We start from the raw sequence: 21,050 nt of genomic DNA on the forward strand, positions 1-21,050 counted from the left end.
GCTAGCAAAATGCCTAACCTATTTCTCCTCCACAAGACTTCTTAAAGAACAGTGTTGGGTCCAACAGTGGTATTAATCAATTTGATATGAACAAAAGACTTGCTATTTGAGTGTTCAGTTTTTCTTTGGGGAAAAGGGGTATATTTCCATGCGTAGGAATAGTTACAAGAAAATCTACCAATGGAAATATGTGAAATTGTAATGTATATTATATTTAAAATGTGAGTCAATATTCAACTAGTGCTCACAGGCTATGATTTTTTTACTGCATGCTTGATTACTGTAAAATAAATAAATGTAATAGATATAATTTGCTACCTACAAAAAAAATAAAAAAATAGAAAAGTACCAATCTTTAATAGTGGAAAACATCAGCATTTCCAAAACCAACAAAATTACTCAAATTAGTATCTGGGTCAATAACAAGAAAAAAAAACATAGGAATGTTTGGTTTTTGAAGAAAGAAAAAAAGGGAGGGGGGGGGGGGCAAGGAAAAGACAGCAGATTGGATGGCATGACAAAGGTCCTATATTTTATTATTTTTCCCAAAAGAGCTGAGCTCATTAAAGTTGCCAGAAATATGTTGTCCACTGTCAAGGTTGTATTAAAGGAACAAGGGACTGCAGTTACAGGACGGGAGTACAGGGGGTACAGGACGGGAGTACCGGGGGTACAGGACGGGAGTACAGGGGGGTACAGGACGGGAGTACAGGGGGGTACAGGACGGGAGTACAGGGGGGTACAGGACGGGAGTACCGGGGGGTACAGGACGGGAGTACCGGGGGGTACAGGACGGGAGTACCGGGGGGTACAGGACGGGAGTACAGGGGGGTACAGGACGGGAGTACAGGGGGGTACAGGGGAGCAGGTGAAACCAAGATCCTGGCCAACTTGGAGGGTATTTCACTCTTTGTGGCAGCTGTGTTTCTTTTGAATTGCTAAAATCCAAAGAAATGCACATGGTTTCATGTTGCTGCTGCTCTTCCCAGACTGGACGCTGGAACTCGATTAGGACTGCTTGACTTTGTTCTTTTCCTGGGCATTGATGTGCTCCTCTCTGCTTTCGTCCCTCTCGGGCCGATCCTCACTCTGGCGGGCTATGAGCAGGCGACAGGTCAACAAAATGCCGAACACCAGGGCGTGTGCGTACCGTTTCAGAGGGTCTCCCACCAGTTGGTGGAAGAAGAGGACAGCCAGCATGACCAGTAAGAGCAGAAAGTTAGCTACATCCTTGGGTCGGCCCGGCACCAACGTCAGAACCACACCACATCCCACCTCCAACGAGCCAATGATCTTACGGAGCAGCACCGAGCTGATGCCCATTTTCTTCAGACCTGGCAGGGCTTTGGCATAGCTCTTATAGGCCCTTTTCTGAAGGGTGAGAACAGAGAAAATGTATGCGTTTATGTTCATGAATGTTAAAGAGTAACTTCATTATTAGCAGTGCAGGATGTGCTACTGTACATCATTTCTCAGATTTGAAACCTTTTATTCAGTTCTACATCAAGAGTTGTGGTCACACTCCGAGCCTGACCATCATTTCTTTTGTTTTTAACAACACAGTCCCACAATCGAGTTGTTAGGGGTACTCATAGTTAGTAGATCTAGCCAATATAATCATCACAAATGATAAAATGATAAAACGAAAAATCTGAAGTCAGCCAGTCAGTGTATGGGACGGATGTAGGCCTACTGCAGTATCACCACAAGAACCAGTCTTAACTGGTCCACAAAATAGATTCCATAAAAACTAAAGACATTTAGACATTTTATGTTTGAAGAATTAGAATAGGGACTGGAAAAATTTGAAAAATAACTAATGAAGACGAAGGCACAGATGATACCCTCTGGTAGCCGAAAGAGCGTCTCCACAGCAACGCTACCGGCAGGTGCACCTCAGAATTTGCTCGAATGCGCCGCTTTTGCCAATAGCCGATTAGCTGAAATGTAAGCTACGTTAAAAAAAAAAAACACGTTTTTAATTCGTTTTGGACTAATATCAAATCACTAGACTTTAAATGGATGTAGTTATGAACAAATGCGTGGGCTTAATTTTCCTATAATTGCTAAACGGCTGTTTGTCGCTGAATAAACTGGAGCCTATACGTTCCATTTAAATGTTGAATGGGAATTGTTTTTTTCCTGTTCGTAGATTTTCTTAGAGAAAAAGACCAACATACATGTTCGTTTATTCTTCAACGGCCTACATCATACATTTTTGGTTAATAATTCCGAAGATTGTTTGCTTGGGTAAATTAATTTCCACGATTGAATGAAATCATACAACCAACTCCCATGTTGACAATCATTTCGATATTACACGTTATTTAATTTTATTGTATTTTCCATGTGGGTCAGCCCATTATTAATGCCTGAGAGCGTCCATAGAACAATGGCTTTCGCTTCCAGCTGCCGTTGCTGTTTGTCACTAACGGTTTACTTACCATCTCACTGTACGCATCTTTGCTTAATCTTGGTGTGAGCTTTATAGTACCCATGAAGACAAAAAAAAGTCCTAGAGCGAAAGACAGGGCCACAATTGTTATTGTCCTCGGTGAAGCCATCTTCGGTATTTTGTGTCCTGGTCCGGCCACCAAGCTGTCTCGGCGCGGCCCCTATCCACACTGAATTCTTCCCTGTGAAGATGCTAGGGGGATGGGCTTCTAGAAGAGCGACAAACATGGCGACAGGAAATGTGTACACTGGGTCCAAACGCCCAGTTATGGGCTCCCTCCCAAGCAACATTATTAGGAAATGTATAGGCCTACATCTATTAAGATATTGATTAATGTGCACTGTCCCTGTAAAAAAATACAAAATAATTAAATTTAAACATAATACTAGTTATAGATATTATTTAAACATTGGCCAACACGAAACGTGTTGTTTTTATTCGTTTATTTTTTAACATACAAACATTATTAATTGGCAAGTGAAACAGAAAACAAAGGGATATAACTAATCGTTTTGGCATTGAAAAAATGTAATTGCCTACATACGGCCTACATACATTGCTAACTAGTGTGTCCTAATGTAAATTGGACTGTGTGGGTCCAGCATTTTCTACAACTCGAAAAAACATGAGCACACGTATTACATTTTTATTTTACAGTTAACGTATTATATCTGTTTTTCCTCAAATAAACTTAGTGTTGTTATCATCTATGATGCTATTTTCCTTTCATTTACTTTTTTATTTAGGACATTTTCAAACAGTCATAAAAAAAGCTAACAAACGTTACAAAAACATTTCCCCTTCCATCAAAATTACAACATAAACAGAGACTTCATATTTCCGTTCTATGCTAATCCTTTGGCCAAGAACATTTAAGAAATCAAGTTGATTTAATACAGCCCTTTCATTATTAGCACTTGTGATGAAGTGCTTATTCAGGCCATGCTACCCCACAGAGCAACCAATAAGATGTTACCATACATTGGCTAGGGTAGTAAGGAAGATCTGGGGAAGAAACCTAGAGAGGGATGGTGCTCCAAGGGGTGGTCAATTTATTCCTGGCTGATTGATATTGTTTGTAAACAATAACTTCCTTTAACTGCAGATAGTTTAATAACAACAAGTACATACATACAATGTCATGTATACTCTTTCATATATTTCATGTTTTTTACATCTTTTCGGTAACATAAAATAAACAACCAATAAATTCCAGCGTGGCATGACTTTGTAATTCCTCCCTAACAAAATGGACAATCAAGTTTTCTAATGTGTCCTTCAGAACCAGATGCAATCAAGTTTAATCCAGAGATTCAAAATATGAGGTAACAGAATGGAAGATGAGGTTGAGAAGAGGTTGCAGGCAGACTAGGGCTTTCTTTCGTCAGTCTGGGTGGGTTGGTGTATGGGACGGAAGGCCTCCCTCTGTCAGTATGGGTGGGTTGGTAGTTGGCAGGGAAGGCCTCCCTCTATCAATCTGGGTGGGTTGGTGGATGGCACGGAAGGCCTCCCTCTGTCAGTATGGGTGGGTTGGTAGTTGGCAGGGAAGGCCTCCCTCTGTCAATCTGGGTGGGTTGGTGGATGCCATGGAAGGCCTCCCTCTGTCAATCTTTGTGGGTTGGAAGTTGTCAGGGAAGGCCTCCCTCTGTCAGTCTGGATGAGTTGGTAGTTGGCAGGGAAGGCCTCCCTCTGTCAGTCTGGGTGGGTTGGAAGTTGGCAGGGAAGAGGCTGAGGGTAAGTGACTGAGGTGTCACAGCATGTTCATTAACCACAGGTGTGCTTCCCTCTCTAGGATAGCAGACTGCGTCATCACACGCTGAACCCAGGACTATATCTCTCAGCCCGTCTCACCTGCCCTGATCCTGCTGCTCTCTCAGAGCCAAAATGGCTTTTCGGTAAAGATCTATCAGGAAACAGGGAAATTACATCTTTTTTATTAAAACCAGCTTTGATCCTCAGAAAGTCTTATTTTGGCGTTGCATTTCTGTGCGAGTTATGAACGAGTGACTGGAGGCTCACCAAAGGTCGCGGAGAGGTCAACAGGCTGGGAGTATGCAACTGGCAGCTCCTCTGTGTTTATCTTGTTCTTCTTCTTTACTTTGACCACCTTTTTCTTTTTCTTCTTTTCCCCATTTTCTACAGATGAGAAAATGTTGACGTTATTTACTAAAATGCATAATTCAACAACAATTAAAATGCTAATAATAACATGGGTGTCACCTGCCACAAGACAAGTTGGGTGGTTTCAGGTGCAGAACTACCTTTATTCGATTTATCTTTGTCTTCATTTTCAACTGATTCTGGGTTTTCTTCCGTCACTTTGACTTTGCTTTTCAGCTTCCCTCGTTTTGGAGTTATCAAGGGAGTGCTGGCCTTCTCTTTCTGCACGCCGTTTTCAGGGTCTGTCTCCACACTTCCTCTCCCGCCCTCCTCATCCTGCTCGTCCTCAGTCTCCTCACCTCTTCTGCTTTTCTCTTCCATGTCCTTAATCTTGACCTGTTTTTTCTTCTTTTTCTTCAGCTTCTTATTCAGCGTGCTCTCCTGCAACACCAAAAGATTATCGGTTCAAATCTTTTCAGCATCATGAACAAACTTGAATATACACTATAACTAGTAGATTGCTATTCTACAAATAATCAAACAGAATCTTATGAAAATCAAATGGATCTACAGCCAAAGATGTGGATGTGTACACATTAGTGTTTTCACCTTCTTCAAGATGTTTCTAATGGGTTGTAGTGAGGGAGTCTTGGGTCTTTGGTGCTTTTCCCGCGGGCGATGTACCTTTTTGCTGACATGTGTTCTACATAGAGACAGACAACACTTTCACATACACATTCTGTCACTACAACATTAGTACACTGACTAGGATGGATATTCTGGGCGTCTTACTACACAGATATTTTCTCTCACTTCTCTCTGGGTTTGCCACGGCATCTGTCCATCTTCCCACACCTGTCTCGCTCTTCCGGTGCATGAGCTCTTCTGTCCTTGATGTCTCTGGTAATGCGAGAACAGAGTTCTGGGTAATCCAGATTGATGGCGCGCAGCAGCCATCGAAGACCCCGCAGTGTCTTCCTGTCAGTCCACTTCCGCATGTCCATTAAAGCTGAGCAAGGCTCCTGGAGGGGAGGAAGCCCCATAAAATCTAACCTTCATAGCCGCCACAGATTCCTGTGTGTCTGTGTATTTGGTGTACCTGTCTCTAATACATATTTGACATAGTGTGTAGCTTTGTGGACAGTGCTTCTTTACTATACCAGACTCACAATGTGGCAGAGAGAGCGGCTCTGGTTAACCAGACGTTCCAGAGATAGAATCTCAATGATTTCACTTCCCAGCAGGGCATTCATCTTGTCTTGCTTGTTGGCCAGCCTGAAACATGACAGCAGAGCACAATGTGCCTTCAGTGGGTTGAAAGACAAACGGGGGGAAAAAAAACCTTGAAAGCATTAATCCGTTTTTGGTACTCTTCTTCCTTGCTATCATAAAATTGTAAAATAAAGGTTTTCAGGGGTATTCTGTAGATTCTGTATATGGACAAATATTAATTTATGGGTCTTTCAAATGAATCACGAGATTGTATAACACACAGGTAGCCATGGTGGTAACGTTGTTTATTGTTTTTACTTTGATCAAGTACTCTATTTGCATCCATTCATATTATTTATAAGCTGTCCTTACACCAGCAGTGGTTTTCCCGCCACTCTAGGGTGCTTGAGCAGTTCTGTCAAAAGCTCCTTGGCCTCTTTAATCCTCTGCCGGTCACTGGAGTCCACCACAAATATAATACCATGGACCTCTCCACAGAGATCCCGCCAAGACCCGCGCACATCCGGGTCTCCGCCCATGTCCAACAGGGTGACCAGGAAGTTCTCTACTCTCAGCTCTGTGCGGACACACCCAAACACCGAACCCATGTCTCCCGAGGGCACTGTAGACAAGACATTACTTCCTGTCAGTCGGCGCAGAAAGCTGTGAATGTTCATTATTGGAACACTGACTCCAATTCACTGTTGCATTACCTCTTAGCATCCCCCTGATGGTGGAGGTTTTCCCCGCTTTGTCGAGACCGACAACCAGTACATTGACTTTCCTGTAAATACAAAAGAGTCCTTGAGTTGAAATTTCCAATCACTTTAAATGAGAGTAACATTTTACCTGGCCCGATACACTGGAGACTGTCCCACCTGATGGGCTGCTGGAACTCAGAGATCCAGCTGCAGCAGTTGCTCATTAGGTTGAACATGTTCTTGTGTGGTGAGCAGGGCGAAACAGAGCCAGAGGAGCACAGCGGCCACCATCTTCTCCTCAACTGCCATCTGAAAGGAAACGGCATGGCTCAGTGTGTGTCGGCCCTGACGGGAAAACCATCCCCTTGTTGAGTAAACCGACCAACACAAAGTGAGATGAGGCCACTAGCCCAGCTGGGTTGCTTTCCGGGGAGACAAGGTTACTATGCATTTAGGTTGTGCATTTATCCTTTTTGCAATTCCAACAAGATCCATAAGTCCACATGGTGTCAACCTCAGTGTTTAACGATCCTCAGTATGGATTCCTTATTATGCTACAGGACCGGTATGGCAGACCTCTTTGGCTAAAACTCTCACGTGGACACAATTATCTTTCAGCTGTCTGAGACCTCTGTAGACTGTCTGTTGTCTGTAGACCTGTCTGTTGTCTGTAGACTGTCTGTTGTCAGTAGACTGTCTGTTGACTGTCTGTTGTCTGTAGACTTATCTGTTGTCTGTAGACCTGTCTGTTGTCTGTAGACCTGTCTGTTGTCTGCCACAGATTGGTTCAATACAGACATCAGGTGACTGTGAGTGTGAGCCCTCCTGAGGTGACTTAATCCAGCAGGTCTCTGGCCTCTGCATCTGTTTCCGTCTCCATAAGCTGCATAAGCTCAGACTGAGTCGGTTAGCGAGTGGACATGATGACCTCCTTTCCAGCCCCGGCACGGTGAAACCGAAACACTTCAACCTGCACTACATCTATTCTTATGGATATATTTTCAGGTTTCAGATTATGAATATATGCATTTTTTTCATCTGAAAAACAACTAAAAAAAAGTTTTATTGATGTTAAAGATAATGCTTTTCACTATTCAGTTTCCAATGCAGTATTAAAAGGCAGTTTTAAGTTCAGACAATCAGTTGAGATCATAAAAATAGAAATTTGGCACTTGACCGCAGTAAATAATAAAAACATTGAGGGCATGTGTATCAGCCCTTAATATTAATACTCTGAATGAATCACAAAACATATACATCACAGCACTGTTACTTGAAAGAAATTCAGTTACTTTACTTTCAAGTACATTTGTTGAGCATTTGAAACTTTGTTCTCTGTGAAAAACTAGACCAGATTAAAGACTAGATAGCAATAAGTAAACTCTCTGCATACTTACAGAAAGATGTCAGTGTCCATATGTTTGTTTTTGTGTGTTTCTGTGGTGGCATCGTGTGGGTACCAGATAGCTGACAACTAATCAGGGATCTAATTATTTCAGTAATCTTGTGGTCACCTCATGTGGGGCGGTGCAACTTGGAAAACACACTGTCAACCTGTCCACCAATCACACTGTTGTTTGTGAGATCTCTTTTATCCCATTGGACAGTGGGTTGTACTTTAACTGGGCCAGATTAGGTCACTTGCTCATGGTCACTTGCTCATAGTGTCTAACAAAGACACCTAAAGAAGACGTCATTGACCGGAACACCCATTACACATCCTGCTTTTAGGTTTCTAAGAGGAACTGAGAGGTAGATGTTGAGCATATGGCGGAGAAACTGAACTGAAAATATGAATTTGTTTGTTTGTTTACAAGGTTAGTGGTCATATGGTATGGAATCCCTTTCTGAGGGCGCCAGTTAACAGTGGCAGAGACCAACTCAGGTAACTGGTGCCTCCCGAATCACCTACGTTGGTTTGAATTTAATCTGACCTATGACCTAATGTGACATCCACAGTGAGTACTTCATAAAGGCGGTATTTTTCCACTGCAGTATCTGTGGATTACAACAGAACATTTACCATTAAACATTTCAGAATATAAATGCTATTTACCTTTACATTTTCAATAAATAACATAGATCTTGAGTTAACAAGAAACGTTAAAATCTGTGGTGGTTTCAATGCTGTTTGCCTTGAACGCTGTTTGACTCGAACGCTGTTTGCCTTGAACGATGTTTGTCAGAACGCTGTGGTTTATGAACCAGTATATACCACAGGCATGACCCACACAGTTTTTTACTGTTCTAAGTTAGCTGGTGATATCAAAAGTCACAGCAGGGGTTTGATGTTTATGGTAATGGTTGACGGGTGAGTGCAGCCCTCGGCAATGCTTCATGCTAATTAGAAGTATCCTTCTAAGGTATTGTCTAGAAACACCACTCTGAAATCTAAAGATAATAGGCTATCAGTATTTCACTGGATTTAAACAGAACAAACATGCAGCATGAGGTGCATATAAACATCCTTAATCTTTCCTAATTTTTCCTCACCAGGTTATTGCAGCCTTGCAGGGTTTTTACCAGAGCGTAAATTCTCAAAATGGTCACTAGATGGCCTCAATTTCTGTAAAACCATCCACTGCCAAAGAGCCTACATCCCAGGTCATTCCTCCAGGGTCATAGTGTGAGTAAAACATTAAAAACCAACATTTATAACTGTCACTGTAACTGAAATTTATATTTTGTCAGAAACCAAGAGAAATGTGTTAGTTTTATAATTTTAAAGCTTAAAATTATTTGCTTTTTTGCTAATCAATGTGTCCAAAGTTGATTTGGTTTATTGATTTCCTCGACACTCTATGGAAAAGACCCTTCATGTTTTGTCAGCAACACATGACAGCTGAGGGTCCCCCAGTCAAATGGGTGGGGGAGGGGCTGGTTTGCACTGAGATCTGACAGGATATGATCAGCGGGCGTAATGTGGTTATATCAGGTGAGTAATATTAGTTGTATAAGTTTATATACAGTATTAGTCCTTTTAAAATGTTATAGACATAAATGTATAGTGAATCACAGAAGTACAACAGCCAGTGTGGAAAATACAACATAGAATTTGGCTATTGTTTTGTTTTTAATCATTTCTAAATTACAGATTTGTGTACATCTCTGGTCTCATTTCGGCCTTCCCCATTATGTCCAACCAGACATGAGTTTCCTTGTGTCATCCGAACCCCTGACCACAGTTGGCAATGACACACTCATACAGACACAGCAGGAAGGCTTAACACTTGGTCTGTATGCCCTCTCATTCACATGCCCTTCACATATCAGTCTCTGAGAGACCTGACAGCTGAATTCAAAAGTCTGACGGATATAATCTGTCTCTCTGCTCTCAGCTTATCTCCAAAGGGGTTCTACTCTTTACTGATTTTAACTACTGAATTCAAAAATGTTCTGCTGTTTACTTACTGTAACTACTGATTTAAATAATGTTTTACTGTTTACTTACTGTAACTACTGAATTCAATAATTTTCTACTGTTTACTTACTCTAACTACTGAATTCAATAAAGTTCTACTGTTTACTGACTTTAACAACTGAATTCAGTAATGTTCTGCTGTTTACTTACTGTAATGACTGAATCCAATGATGTTCTACTGTTTACTGATTGTAACTACTGAATTCAATAATGTTCAACTGTTTATTTACTGTAACTACTGAATGCAATAATGTTCTACTATTTACTGATTGTAACTACTGAATTCAATCATGTTCTACTGTTTACTGACTTTAACAACTGAATTCAGTAATGTTCTGCTGTTAACAGAATGTAACGACTGAATTCAATAATGTTCTACTGTTTACTTACTGTAACTACTGAATTAAATAATGTTCTACTGTTAACAGAATGTAACGACTGAATCCAATAATGTTCTACTGTTTACTTACTGTAACAACTGAATTCAATAATGTTCTAATGTTTACTGATTGTAACTACTGAATTCAATAATGTTCTACTGTTTACTGATTGTAACTACTGAAAACAGAATGTAACGACTGATTAAACAATAAAACGTGGAAAGGTCTATGGGGCGGGGGGGGTGAATACTTATGAGAGCCACACAAAGTAGACGGTTTGCCTTTTATGGGCAGAGCATACGTTTTGATTACCTCTGTTTGCATGGTTGCCAGAGCAAACAAAACATGGTTCCCTGATGTCTCCTGATTTCCCAAGGATGTGACCTAGTTTGCACGTTTGGTTTGGTGAAATGTAGCTCCACACTGTCGGCAACATGCAACATTATGTTTTTCTGTCCAATGATATGAAAAGACTGAAGGATACATAAGACCAACATAGGTCTCCAGCCTCTGTGTTGGGATGTGAGCTAGCCTGGCCTTCCTACTGCGCAAGTTCACATGTTGTAGCTCTGGTAGTTTGAGTAAGCCAAGTCAAGCTATGTCACAGGTTCATAAAGGTTGCCACCATGAAATGCGTCGAAAATCTGGTTTTTACAACCTTGTTGATAGCAACCTCTATGTGGTATGAGTCTATATAGATTTCACACATTATATTTTTGCCGGAGCCGAGTATGCCAAGCCTTAACGAGTTTCAGTGTAGGCCTAATTGACTTTTCTGCAAGGCTATGGATCCTTTCACAACTAAGGATTGGCATATCTACCAACTTTAATTGCTGTCATGCCATCGTTACCCACAATCTATCAGCCAGCCCATACAGTGTCCGTTATTGGGAAGATGCTGTTTACCACATTCGACTGAGAAAAATCTCTCCAACTGGCTTTAGAAGATCGTCTATCATGCGATTCCTTACATCTCCTAAATGTTGTCTTCTGACATTCACATTACCTTATAGTAAATAACCTCGATAAAAACGCTTTCGACAGCTTGAGTGCAACCAAAGGTTATTAATAAAAGTGAATTTGCTAATATATTTGTAATAATTATAATTCGTTTATAATCATGATAGTTTATCACCTGTTAGTTTATTTTGACGCAAGCTTGTTCCACATCAATTTTAACGAAGATAACGTTTGAATACTTCCAAATTATTTTGATAACTTCACAACTGGTAATTACCATCTTCCCATTTAGCTATGAATTTAGCATGAACTTCATAAACAGGAAAAAAAACAGTGGGACGTCGCGGTTTCTCGCTAATCTTTCCACGCCTGTTGTTCACACACCTGCTATGCATTCTTGATCACAGCTGGAATTAACAGGAAGAACTTTCACATTTACCACGGCAACCTAAAGTGGATGGATTGGACTGTCCAGTTGGTCTTGCTTTGCTACAACTGAGTTAGGAGGTACAGGCCATTATTTACAACCGCACATCAGTGGAAATACTTAATTCCGCTGGAAACTTCGTCAGTCCGTGCAAATGGGAGAACTTTATGTTGTTTATACAGGATGTGCGACATGATGGGGGTTGTTTTTTTTTTTTTTGTGGACACACCCGGGCAATTGCCTACACAAAGGATCGAAACTGTACACGAAATAAAAACGAGCACACGAGCTAACGTGTCGTGCTGCACTCGAGTTTTGTTGAGTGTGAAAAGTACGTGGAAAGTGGTCGAACGCTGAACCTACAGAAATCAACAATAAAACGAGGACCTACAGAAGATTATGTTGAATAAACTTGATATATTCGTGAAAAGGAACATGAGCTACGAACTGTTTTTGAAGAAATCGATACATTGTTTTTGAATGACTATGCATTGAGACACTCGGCTACTTCTTAGCCACTACACCTTTCTGCTCCGATCTAAGGCACCCGCACGCGGAGGTTTCTGTTTTATTCCACTGAGCCATGGAAGAAGAGGGCGACCCAGTCGAAAGAATCTCGGACTTCGAGACAGTCCACCATGAAACGCCATCTGAAAACGGAGTCCTGCTTCTTGTAAACCACAGCAACATTCAACCCCCTTTCAGTGTAGTGTTGGCCACCTTGTTGTATTTTGCAGAGTTTGTCTGCGCGGCAGTTCTTTGCAGCATGTACCACAAGAGCGACGACCAGATCTGGATGGGGTTGACCATCACTTTCATGTTGGTGCCGGCCGTGTTGATTCAGTTGGCACTGACATTCATTCATAGAGACTTGGGAAGAGATCGCCCCCTCGTCCTCTTCTTGCATCTCCTACTCCTGGGACCACTCATTAGGTATGTAAGGTGCCACACACAATCAGCAACAACACATTGATGCACAGTGGCTAGCAAAAACATCCAAGTAGGGTTGGAACTTATGAAGGGGTTTCCCGGAGACGCTGTGGCTGGTCTAAAGATAACCCGGGGCAGGGTCGCCTGGACAGGGTCGGCCTCTAGCAGCCGGGGATAATTCCCTTGGTCTCTTGGACAAGCTGTTGGCAAGCATATTGACGGCAGATGGAACTGTGTGTGAGGAATCTTTCTGATAGAGGCTAATTGTAGTACCGCATATGTGCATAAGTATCCAAGAACCAGTTTTCAGTTTTACAGGAACGTTACAGGCCACTGGGAATACTGATATCACTGAGCTCACCGTGAACTGTTCTAACCCTTTCATGCTACTGTAGCTTTGGCCTGCCAAGAACTGGCCTGACCTCGCCCATATTGGCCATTTCTGATATCTATTCTGATATTCACCAATAATCAAATGTGTTCAAAACAGATCACTTTCAAAGCTAAAAACCAATTAGTGGGGAAACGTTAAGATTTAGGCAGCCTGTGTTGACACAACCTTAATATTCCACAAAGCTGACTAATTCTAGAATTTGTCTGTGTTTTCTTGTAATTTCAAACCTGTTTGTCTGGAATTAAAGTGGATCAAGTTTCAGATTGATCCTTCTATTTACATTTGTCTGACTCATGTAACCTGCTGTAGATGCGGCTGGTCGTTGGGGTTTGACTACCTATTCTGGGCGCAGTCAAGGCCTGCATTACAAAGGTGCCCTGAAATGTCCTTGGGAGGCATTGTAAGCAAGCTTGAGAACAAATAACCTTACATTTTACCACTAAAATAGTCAGCCAGCAATACAAAGATTATTAATTTGCTTTGAAATATAGCAGTTTCTATGTAGATTTATGGCATTAAACAGTCTGCTTCATCCATAGTAACTTACACATTAGTAATTGCTATGTTTAGGGACAAAATGAAAATGTTTCTTTTCACTGCTTTAGCTCTGAAATTCCCCTCATTTATTGCTCTCAGTAGAAAGTGCCCTTTTTACTTCATGACTGTGACTGCTGAGGTCTGTTGTTCGGATGTCAGTCATTTGCCACTGGCAAAATTAACTTAATGTGGATTTCATCTTCAGAAACTCTGAGCTTATTGAAGTTATAATGTTGGTGAAACTTGTCAGCGGTAGCACTTCTTTTTTTTTTAATCTTTGTTTGATTCATTCATTGTAGGCATTTCAGATAGCAAAGGGTGTGGCTCTTAACACTGCAGAAGGCCTTGGACATGTTGACTTCAGCTCTGAAAAATGCTGTGAAGATGTGTGAAATTAACCGCTCTGTCAATTATTCAAATCTCTAGCAGAGCCTCTGACTGGCACATTGAAGCAGTAAGCAGTGTTCTTTCACTCAGGATTTCTCTGTAGAGAGAAACCGATTGACTGCATTGAAACACTGTTCTAAAAAACATGACATCTAATATTGTGAGACTAAGAATACTTTCCGTCCACAGAGCATAGCCTTTCAAATCAAAGGGTAGCGTTGATCTCTTTGCCCGTACCGTCTGAACCCTTCATGACACGTTTTATGGTTAGTAGTAGGTATTTTACAAGCTAGAACATCACATGCCAAACATTTTACAGCTAAAGTCACCCACGCTCAGCAGTGCTGAACAGTGGGAATCAGCCCTTCGATATTCAGTTAAACTAGATCAAGGTTAGTTTTCAGGCTTGTTGTGCTACGACTTCTCAGTTCTATAATTATACTCAGGAGAGTGGGTGTGGCTCGAGAGACGAAGGGATGTAATCACTATTCTTACTCCTGCCTAAAACCATTTGAATTTCTCCATAAAGGGTTAACCGTCTGAAAACGAGGCGCTAAAAGAAGCCTCTGAGTTAGCTGCTGTTACTTGCAGCCTCTGAGTTAGCTGCTGTTACTTGCAGCCTCTGAGCTGTTGTGGAGCTTATCTGTTGTGTACCTCCTGTGGAGGTTGATGGATGATGTCACGACATATCTGCTGTGCTTGCGCAATTCAATATTGCATGTTTCTTAGCAACGGATGGTCCAAATGTGACTGGCTGCATGACTTGCTTTACTTTGTAATGGGCAACCCAGAGACCAGGCTGCTGTCTGTCTTGTTATGCACATGTCAACGAATGAACACAGTAAATTGTCACTGCATAAATGTATTGTGATGTCTCTGTAATGTCATGTTGGTTCCTTGCTGGAGTGGACTGTGTCACGACTTGTCTCATAGGTAGAGGTGCTACATACTTTGATTTCTGTCCCAGCATGCAACACAAAAATGTCTACATACAGTGAGGAAAGAATGCTAGCTTTGGTGTCTTGTATTCTGAACCGTCCGCTAGGATAATGACTAAAAGAAAGGGAGTTTGATGCACAGTCAATGTTTTGTATTTGTTTAACCCAAACGCTTCTTGTGGGTGTTGTGACAAAGCACAGTTGTTAACCAAAACAGGAAGACAATCTGAACTAAATCTCAAGGAGCATATTTCATGGATTTCCTGATGAATAAACAACCCTGAAAGACAACTGCAACAGTGTAGCTGATGCCTTATCAGCTGTTAGAACAATAACATCTCTTAGCTTTTCTAAAAATGGTCGTTGGAGATGGGGTTGGAGAATCAGAATCCTCTTTATTTACAAAGTACATTTACACAAAAGCAGAATTTGACATGGTTTAAAGGTGTTGCCAGTTGTAGTGCAGTGTTTACAAACGTATATTTTAAATTATGTTATGGTAGGACAGTTGAACTAAACTCTTGGGTTATGTATATACAGTGACTTCTGCAATTATTGGAAAAGTAAGCATTTTCTAGTAAGCATTTTTCTGCTTTTTACTTGAAGGTTTGTATAGACTGCTCAAAAAAATTAAGGGAACGCTTAAATCACATATCGGGTCTAGATTAACGAAATAAAAGATCAAAATCCTTACTGTGCATTGTGTAATTCAAACAATTATGTAACAACGGTCAATGGAAACCGAAATCACCAACCAATTGAGAGCTGGATTCAAACTCACACCAAAAATCTAAGAAAACAATTGAAATCACAGGCTGTTCCAACTTGCTTGAATTTCATCACAGTACCTCATAATGTGACTCAGTAGTGTGTGTGGCCCCAACTTGCCTGTATGCACTCCTGACAACATCTGGGCATGCTCCTGATGAGATGGTGGGATCTACTCCCAGACCTGGATCAGGGCATCAATGAGCTCCTGGACAGTCTGTGGTGATACTTGGCGGCGTCAGATGCACCGATACATAACGTCCCAGAGGTTCTCAATTGGATTCAGGTCTGCGGAACATGAGGGCCAGTCAATGGTATCAATGCTTTCGTCATCCAGGAACTGGCTACCAGTCCTGCTCCTGAGTTGATGCCCTTCTACGGCCCTGTTCAGCTCTCCTTGTATAACGACCATCTCCTGGTATCTCCTCCATGCTCTTGAGACTACTGGGAGACACAGCAAACCTTGCGACAGCATATATGGATGTGCCCATCCTGGAGGAGCTGGACTGCCTGTGCAACCTGAATGGGCTGCAGGTACCACCTAATGCTACCAGTAGTAACAAGAAAACTAGTAAAATGCTAAACTAGAGAAGAATCAGTCAGGAAGGATAAGGAGAGAGCGAGCAATTGTCTGTGGCCACCACCAGCAAAACCATTCCCTTTTTTTGGGTTGTCTTGCTGTTGCCTCTCCAGTGCACCTGTTGTCACTTTTTGTTTACAACAAAACAGGTGACATTGATTCACAATCACTTGTGCTTCCTAACTGCACAGATTGATATCCCTGAAGTTTTAATTGATTTGGTGTTATACTGTAAATGTTTTCCCTTCATTTTTTTGAGCCGAGTATATTGACTTAAACGTTTTTAAAACGACAACTCTTTTAAATATAATTCCTGAACCTTAGAGCACCAGAATAATTGGCATAATTGGCTGGACAGGTTTCTGGTTAGACGGGTATGTTATGTCACAATCGGTGCAGGCCTAAGAGAGCTGTCAGTGTCAAGTCGTAATCCTAGGCTTTGTGTTTGTCTTTGGAGTCTGTTACTTGTGTCTGGCAACGTAAAGCCAAGGAAGCCATTAACCTGAAACTTGGCAAAACATTAAAAAGAAATGCGCTGATGAGCTTAGCAGGTGCAAAGGGCCTTGTGTGCCAAGGACAGTGGAGAAGATAAAAATGCTTGTAAAATGACGGGGGGGGGGGTTATTTTTTATTAGTGAAACCAATAAGTATGCATATACACTAACACATTCCTAATCTATTCTTTAATCGCATAGTAATTGTGATTTCCGATCTAAACCCAAAGAGCCAAAAGAAGAAAGTAAAACATGATTAGTGTCCCAATATTTACGCTGTGTATTAAGTAGAAGGATCTGCTGTAGATTGGCCCTATAAGGTCATTCTTATCACCACGTTAGTTTCACAAATAGGCCATGTTGGAGGCCTCTGTTTAGAGTGGCATGTTTTTTATGCTCAGGGAGTGGGCACTTAGCTTCATCCGATGAAACCATTCGATTTCGCTGTGGGCATCAGGGATATTGATTCAGTCAGCAGTCTTTCTCCTCAGCCATGCCTTTTCCTCTCTGTGAAAGCCTAGTGTCATTTAGTCTTGTTTCTCTGAAAGAGAAATGCGGTCTGGACTTAATCCAGCACATTTTAGCTGCATTATCAGGATGATATTTTTCCCAAGTCACATGCTTGGACTCATGCTGCCACTACTGGTCTTGATCTGTAGATCACAGTCTCAGGCAAGATTAGTTCTGGATTTTTGTATGTGTCGATGACAATTGGTGCCAGTCGATAAGAGGCAGCAGGCAGCTTGCGTCGCCCCCAGAAGTTCCTCAGATCAGAGAGAATTCAAGTCACCGATGAGGCATGTGTGTTTGGATCGTACTCCGTGAGGTCACAGGGAATGGCGTTCCACCAGCACCACCACAGCTGAGAAAACAGTGTGTGAAAATGGCTGACGTAGGGTGCATGTCAGATGGGATCGGGTCCGCTAGCAGAACCCTGCTGAGCTGCCAGGAAGAGAATCCTGGTAGTAGCTAGTCTCTGTTCTCTCCCCAAAGATCATGCCCAAAGTAGGCGATGTTTTGATCTGAAACACAACATTCCTGTCCAGTGCTGTTTGATTTAATGGTTGACTGTGAGTACTCTGGATGCTGTGAAGTGCTTTGTGTACAGCAATCTACAGTGGTAGTATTCAACACGAGCAGACGAGTGATATGCAATGTGTGTGCTATCTGTCTATGGTATATTTTCACATCCCCCTGTGAATATGAAAGAAAAAGCTGAAATCTAAGAAGGGGTTTTCAATCAGTCATGAAGTGTCAAAGGCTTTGAAATTGTTTATTTTCCCTCTGTGCTTTTCGGTCACAATTCCATCATTTAAATAACCACGTTCCTCTAAAAACACAGTTCTCAAAATGTGAGCTCACACTGTCTGACACATCAACACCAATCAAAATTATTTTGATTGGTGGTTGCTTGAGAATGGTGATGCTCTCATTCAACAAGCTAGAATCACTGCTCTCATTTTGTCTCCTCTACCAATGGGTGACAGTTTCCGACAGATGACACAGTGACCAGAATGGTTCTTTTGAAATGCTTCAAGTTAAAATTTTATAGAGAATTTTATACTTATTTATGAAAATTGGGGATATGAATAGATCAGGGGTGTCCAAGCCATTCCACGGAGAGGCGTGTGTCTGCAGGTTTTCACTCTATCTTTGTACTTGATTGACTAATTAGGTTACTAATTGGTTAGTTTCTACCCTCACCTGGTTGTGTAGGTGTGAACTGGGAACCAATTTATAGGAAAAACCAAAAACCTGCAGACTCACGGCCTTCCGTGGAATGGTTTGGACACCCCTGGAATAGAGCATTCACACTGAGACTGAAAGTCCCCTCCCTTGTTTTATTTTTTTAGTCTGTACTACCCTCTAGTGGTGATGTGTTATTACAACATTTTCAATGGCCCTTTCTTCCTTTTAAGGTGTTTTGAGGCTCTGGTGGTTTACTTCAAGGCGGGTAAGGAGGAGGAGCCATACGTGACCATCTCCAGGAAGTTCAACCTGAAGAAGGATCAGACCACGCCCATGGAGTGGGAAATTGGCCACTCAGAGCGCAAGCTGGCCACACACCGGAACGCCTTCAAACGCACTGCTGTCATCCAGGCCTTCCTGGGCTCCACACCCCAGCTCACCCTGCAGCTGTATGCTAACATACAGGAGAAGTACTTCCTCCCTGTCAGGCGTAAGTCTTCCGGGCGTGTTTACGCTGACCACACCATGGTCTGTCTCTGTTGTTCGGATGGTCTGAAGTTGCCTGTCTCTGTTGGTCACAGTGTCTCAGTTGTTCGGATGGTCTGAAGTTGCCTGTCTCTGTTGGTCACAGTGTCTCAGTTGTTCGGATGGTCTGAAGTTGCCTGTGTCTGTTGGTCACAGTGTCTCAGTTGTTCGGATGGTCTGAAGTTGCCTGTGTCTGTTGGTCACAGTGTCTCAGTTGTTCGGATGGTCTGAAGTTGCCTGTCTCTGTTGGTCAGTGTCTCTGTTGTTCGGATGGTCTGAAGTTGCCTGTCTCTGTTGGTCACAGTGTCTCTGATGGTGATCTGCCTGGTCTCCATCACGTACGGCGCCCTGGTGTGCAGTGTGCTGGCCATCAACATCCGCTACGACGACTACAAGGTGCGTCTGCGTCCAGCGGCCTACCTCTGCATGGTCCTGTGGCGCGGCCTGGAGATCGCCACCCGGGTCACCTCCCTGGTGCTGTTCAGCACGGCGCTCACCTACTGGGTGATTCCGGTCGGCCTGGTCAACCTGCTGTTCTTCTTCCTGCTTCCCTGGGTGGAGTTCTGGGGACGCCGCGCTTCGCTGCCCGACAACGTGGAAAACAACTTCGGCAAGCTGGACACCGTGGTGGTGCTGTTGCTGTTCACCTTCCTGTACGCCTGCATCAACATCTTCTGCTGGTCGGCCGTCCAGCTGGACCTCGGCCACCGAGACCTCATCGAGAAGAAGCAGCGCTGGGGCCGCCTGGCTGCCTACTACGGCGGCCGCTTCCTGGAGAACGGCGCCCTTATCGCACTCTGGTACGTCTTCAAGTCGGACTTCTACGAGTATGTGTGCGCACCCCTGCTGGTGGCCCAGCTGCTCATCTGCTACAGCCTCGCCGTGCTGTTCATGCTCATCTTCTACCAGTTCTGCCACCCGTGCCGGCGCCTCTTCCGGTACAACGTCCACGACTGCCTGGCCTGCGTCTGCTGCTCCGCCTGCTGTCGGAGGGCGGAGGAGGTGGAGGGCCTGCCCCAGTCCTACTCCACCACGGCCACCATGGTGCTGGTGCCCGTGGATCCGCCAGACCTCACGCCGCTCGACCTCGCCAGTCAGCCGGGGGATCGTGAGACGGTCATCGTTGGAGACACAGAGGCAGCGTGACGCGGTGATCTGGCAATGAAGGACCACCGCTTGGTGCTGACATGGAATAGGCGATTTATCCCACAGGCCGCTCCGTTACGTCGGTCCCAGGTGGTAAGCCAAGCATTTCAACTCTGTGCTGTGAACGCATCGACGCTCCTTGTTGTGGATTGACACAAGAATGCAGATCAGCAGAGTCTAGACGATGTTGCGTCACGGTTGCTGTGAGGGAAAAGGTGTTACTCAGACCGACACTGTCTCTGCCGAACAGCACAGGCGGAGGCCAGGGACCCCTGGAGACTAAGGAATGTGCCCTGATGAGATACGAGGCACAAAGGCAGTGCTGAGAGAGCAGCACGGGACCAGGTGTGTGGGAAACCAGCCAAGTGTCTTCGTTCTGGAGGACCGACTCTCCCTTTTAAACGGGGACTTCCCTGCTCTCGTTTTCAGAAGTTTACTTAAGAGAAAAAATACCAGACGTGTTGCAATCGGTCCCATTCATCTTTGTATGTAACAAAAGGGGTTTGATAACATGAGTTTGCCTTCCCTGTACCTCACTTAGCCCACTGATTGGAATGAATGGTGTCTGTTCCTAGTTCCTGGTGCCTCAGTTTGCCCATATTCTTTGCCTTTGCAAACAAAGTGATCAAAAGTATTAAAGTGCCAGTATAAGCGAGTGAATAACAAGTGAGTTAAAGACGGAATTGCTTTTACTAATCAGTGTGCTTGTAAAGGGATTGAAATGCTATTCAAAACAACTTTTTACAGTAATAATTTAATATAGAAAATGTGATGCCTTAACGGTACCTTTGTATTAAACATTGAAGTGCATTAATCCCTGTTTTTATGTGTCGTCTGTTTTGATACATGCCTTAACTACTGCCTTGTTCACCTACTTGAATTTAAAGTTGTTTAATTAAAATACTGCAACAACGTTTTTTTTTTCTTTGCCTTTCTGTGTTGCTTTCCGAAGACAAACCATAGGGAAAGTAAAAGTGATGATCAGTAGATGCAGTCGAATGACTGC

General features: G+C 42.9%; 3 protein-coding genes and 1 long non-coding RNA gene across 7 annotated transcripts; 2 read left to right on the forward strand and 2 right to left on the reverse strand.

Moving 5' to 3' along the window:
* Positions 1-786: 786 nt before the first annotated feature.
* Positions 787-2,679, reverse strand: tmem35 (transmembrane protein 35). The gene is made up of 2 exons (XM_010903288.3): positions 2,445-2,679; positions 787-1,371 (listed from the first exon to the last, which is right to left on the reverse strand). Exons 1-2 carry the CDS (start codon positions 2,562-2,564, stop codon positions 1,009-1,011), a joined length of 483 nt encoding a protein of 160 aa, XP_010901590.1. The 5' UTR covers positions 2,565-2,679; the 3' UTR covers positions 787-1,008.
* An 870-nt stretch (positions 2,680-3,549) lies between these two features.
* Positions 3,550-7,996, reverse strand: arl13a (ADP-ribosylation factor-like 13A). The gene is made up of 10 exons (XM_034291874.1): positions 7,866-7,996; positions 6,646-6,777; positions 6,481-6,551; positions 6,140-6,389; positions 5,725-5,830; positions 5,369-5,577; positions 5,165-5,258; positions 4,717-4,996; positions 4,475-4,591; positions 3,550-4,358 (listed from the first exon to the last, which is right to left on the reverse strand). Exons 1-10 carry the CDS (start codon positions 7,883-7,885, stop codon positions 4,303-4,305), a joined length of 1,335 nt encoding a protein of 444 aa, XP_034147765.1. The 5' UTR covers positions 7,886-7,996; the 3' UTR covers positions 3,550-4,302.
* Positions 7,997-8,128: 132 nt separating this feature from the next.
* On the forward strand, positions 8,129-10,314 carry LOC109615677. 3 transcript variants are annotated; one of them, XR_004575705.1, is made up of 4 exons: positions 8,129-8,353; positions 8,965-9,094; positions 9,279-9,403; positions 9,563-10,314. It is a non-coding gene; the product is annotated as an uncharacterized LOC109615677 (long non-coding RNA). The 3 variants fall into 3 exon arrangements; XR_004575704.1 differs by having other exon boundaries at positions 9,298-9,403; XR_004575703.1 differs by having other exon boundaries at positions 8,965-9,403.
* A 1,232-nt stretch (positions 10,315-11,546) lies between these two features.
* Positions 11,547-20,960, forward strand: xkrx (XK related X-linked). Of its 2 annotated transcripts, none has more exons than XM_034291873.1 (4): positions 11,547-12,589; positions 18,604-18,863; positions 19,203-20,045; positions 20,199-20,960. In XM_034291873.1, exons 1-3 carry the CDS (start codon positions 12,240-12,242, stop codon positions 20,042-20,044), a joined length of 1,452 nt encoding a protein of 483 aa, XP_034147764.1. In that variant the 5' UTR covers positions 11,547-12,239; the 3' UTR covers position 20,045; positions 20,199-20,960. The 2 variants fall into 2 exon arrangements, with proteins under 2 accessions (XP_034147764.1, XP_028975265.1); XM_029119432.2 differs by having other exon boundaries at positions 19,203-20,041; positions 20,195-20,960.
* Positions 20,961-21,050: the final 90 nt, after the last annotated feature.

Source organism: Esox lucius, chromosome 4 (assembly GCF_011004845.1).
Source record: "Esox lucius isolate fEsoLuc1 chromosome 4, fEsoLuc1.pri, whole genome shotgun sequence".
NCBI lineage: Eukaryota > Metazoa > Chordata > Actinopteri > Esociformes > Esocidae > Esox > Esox lucius.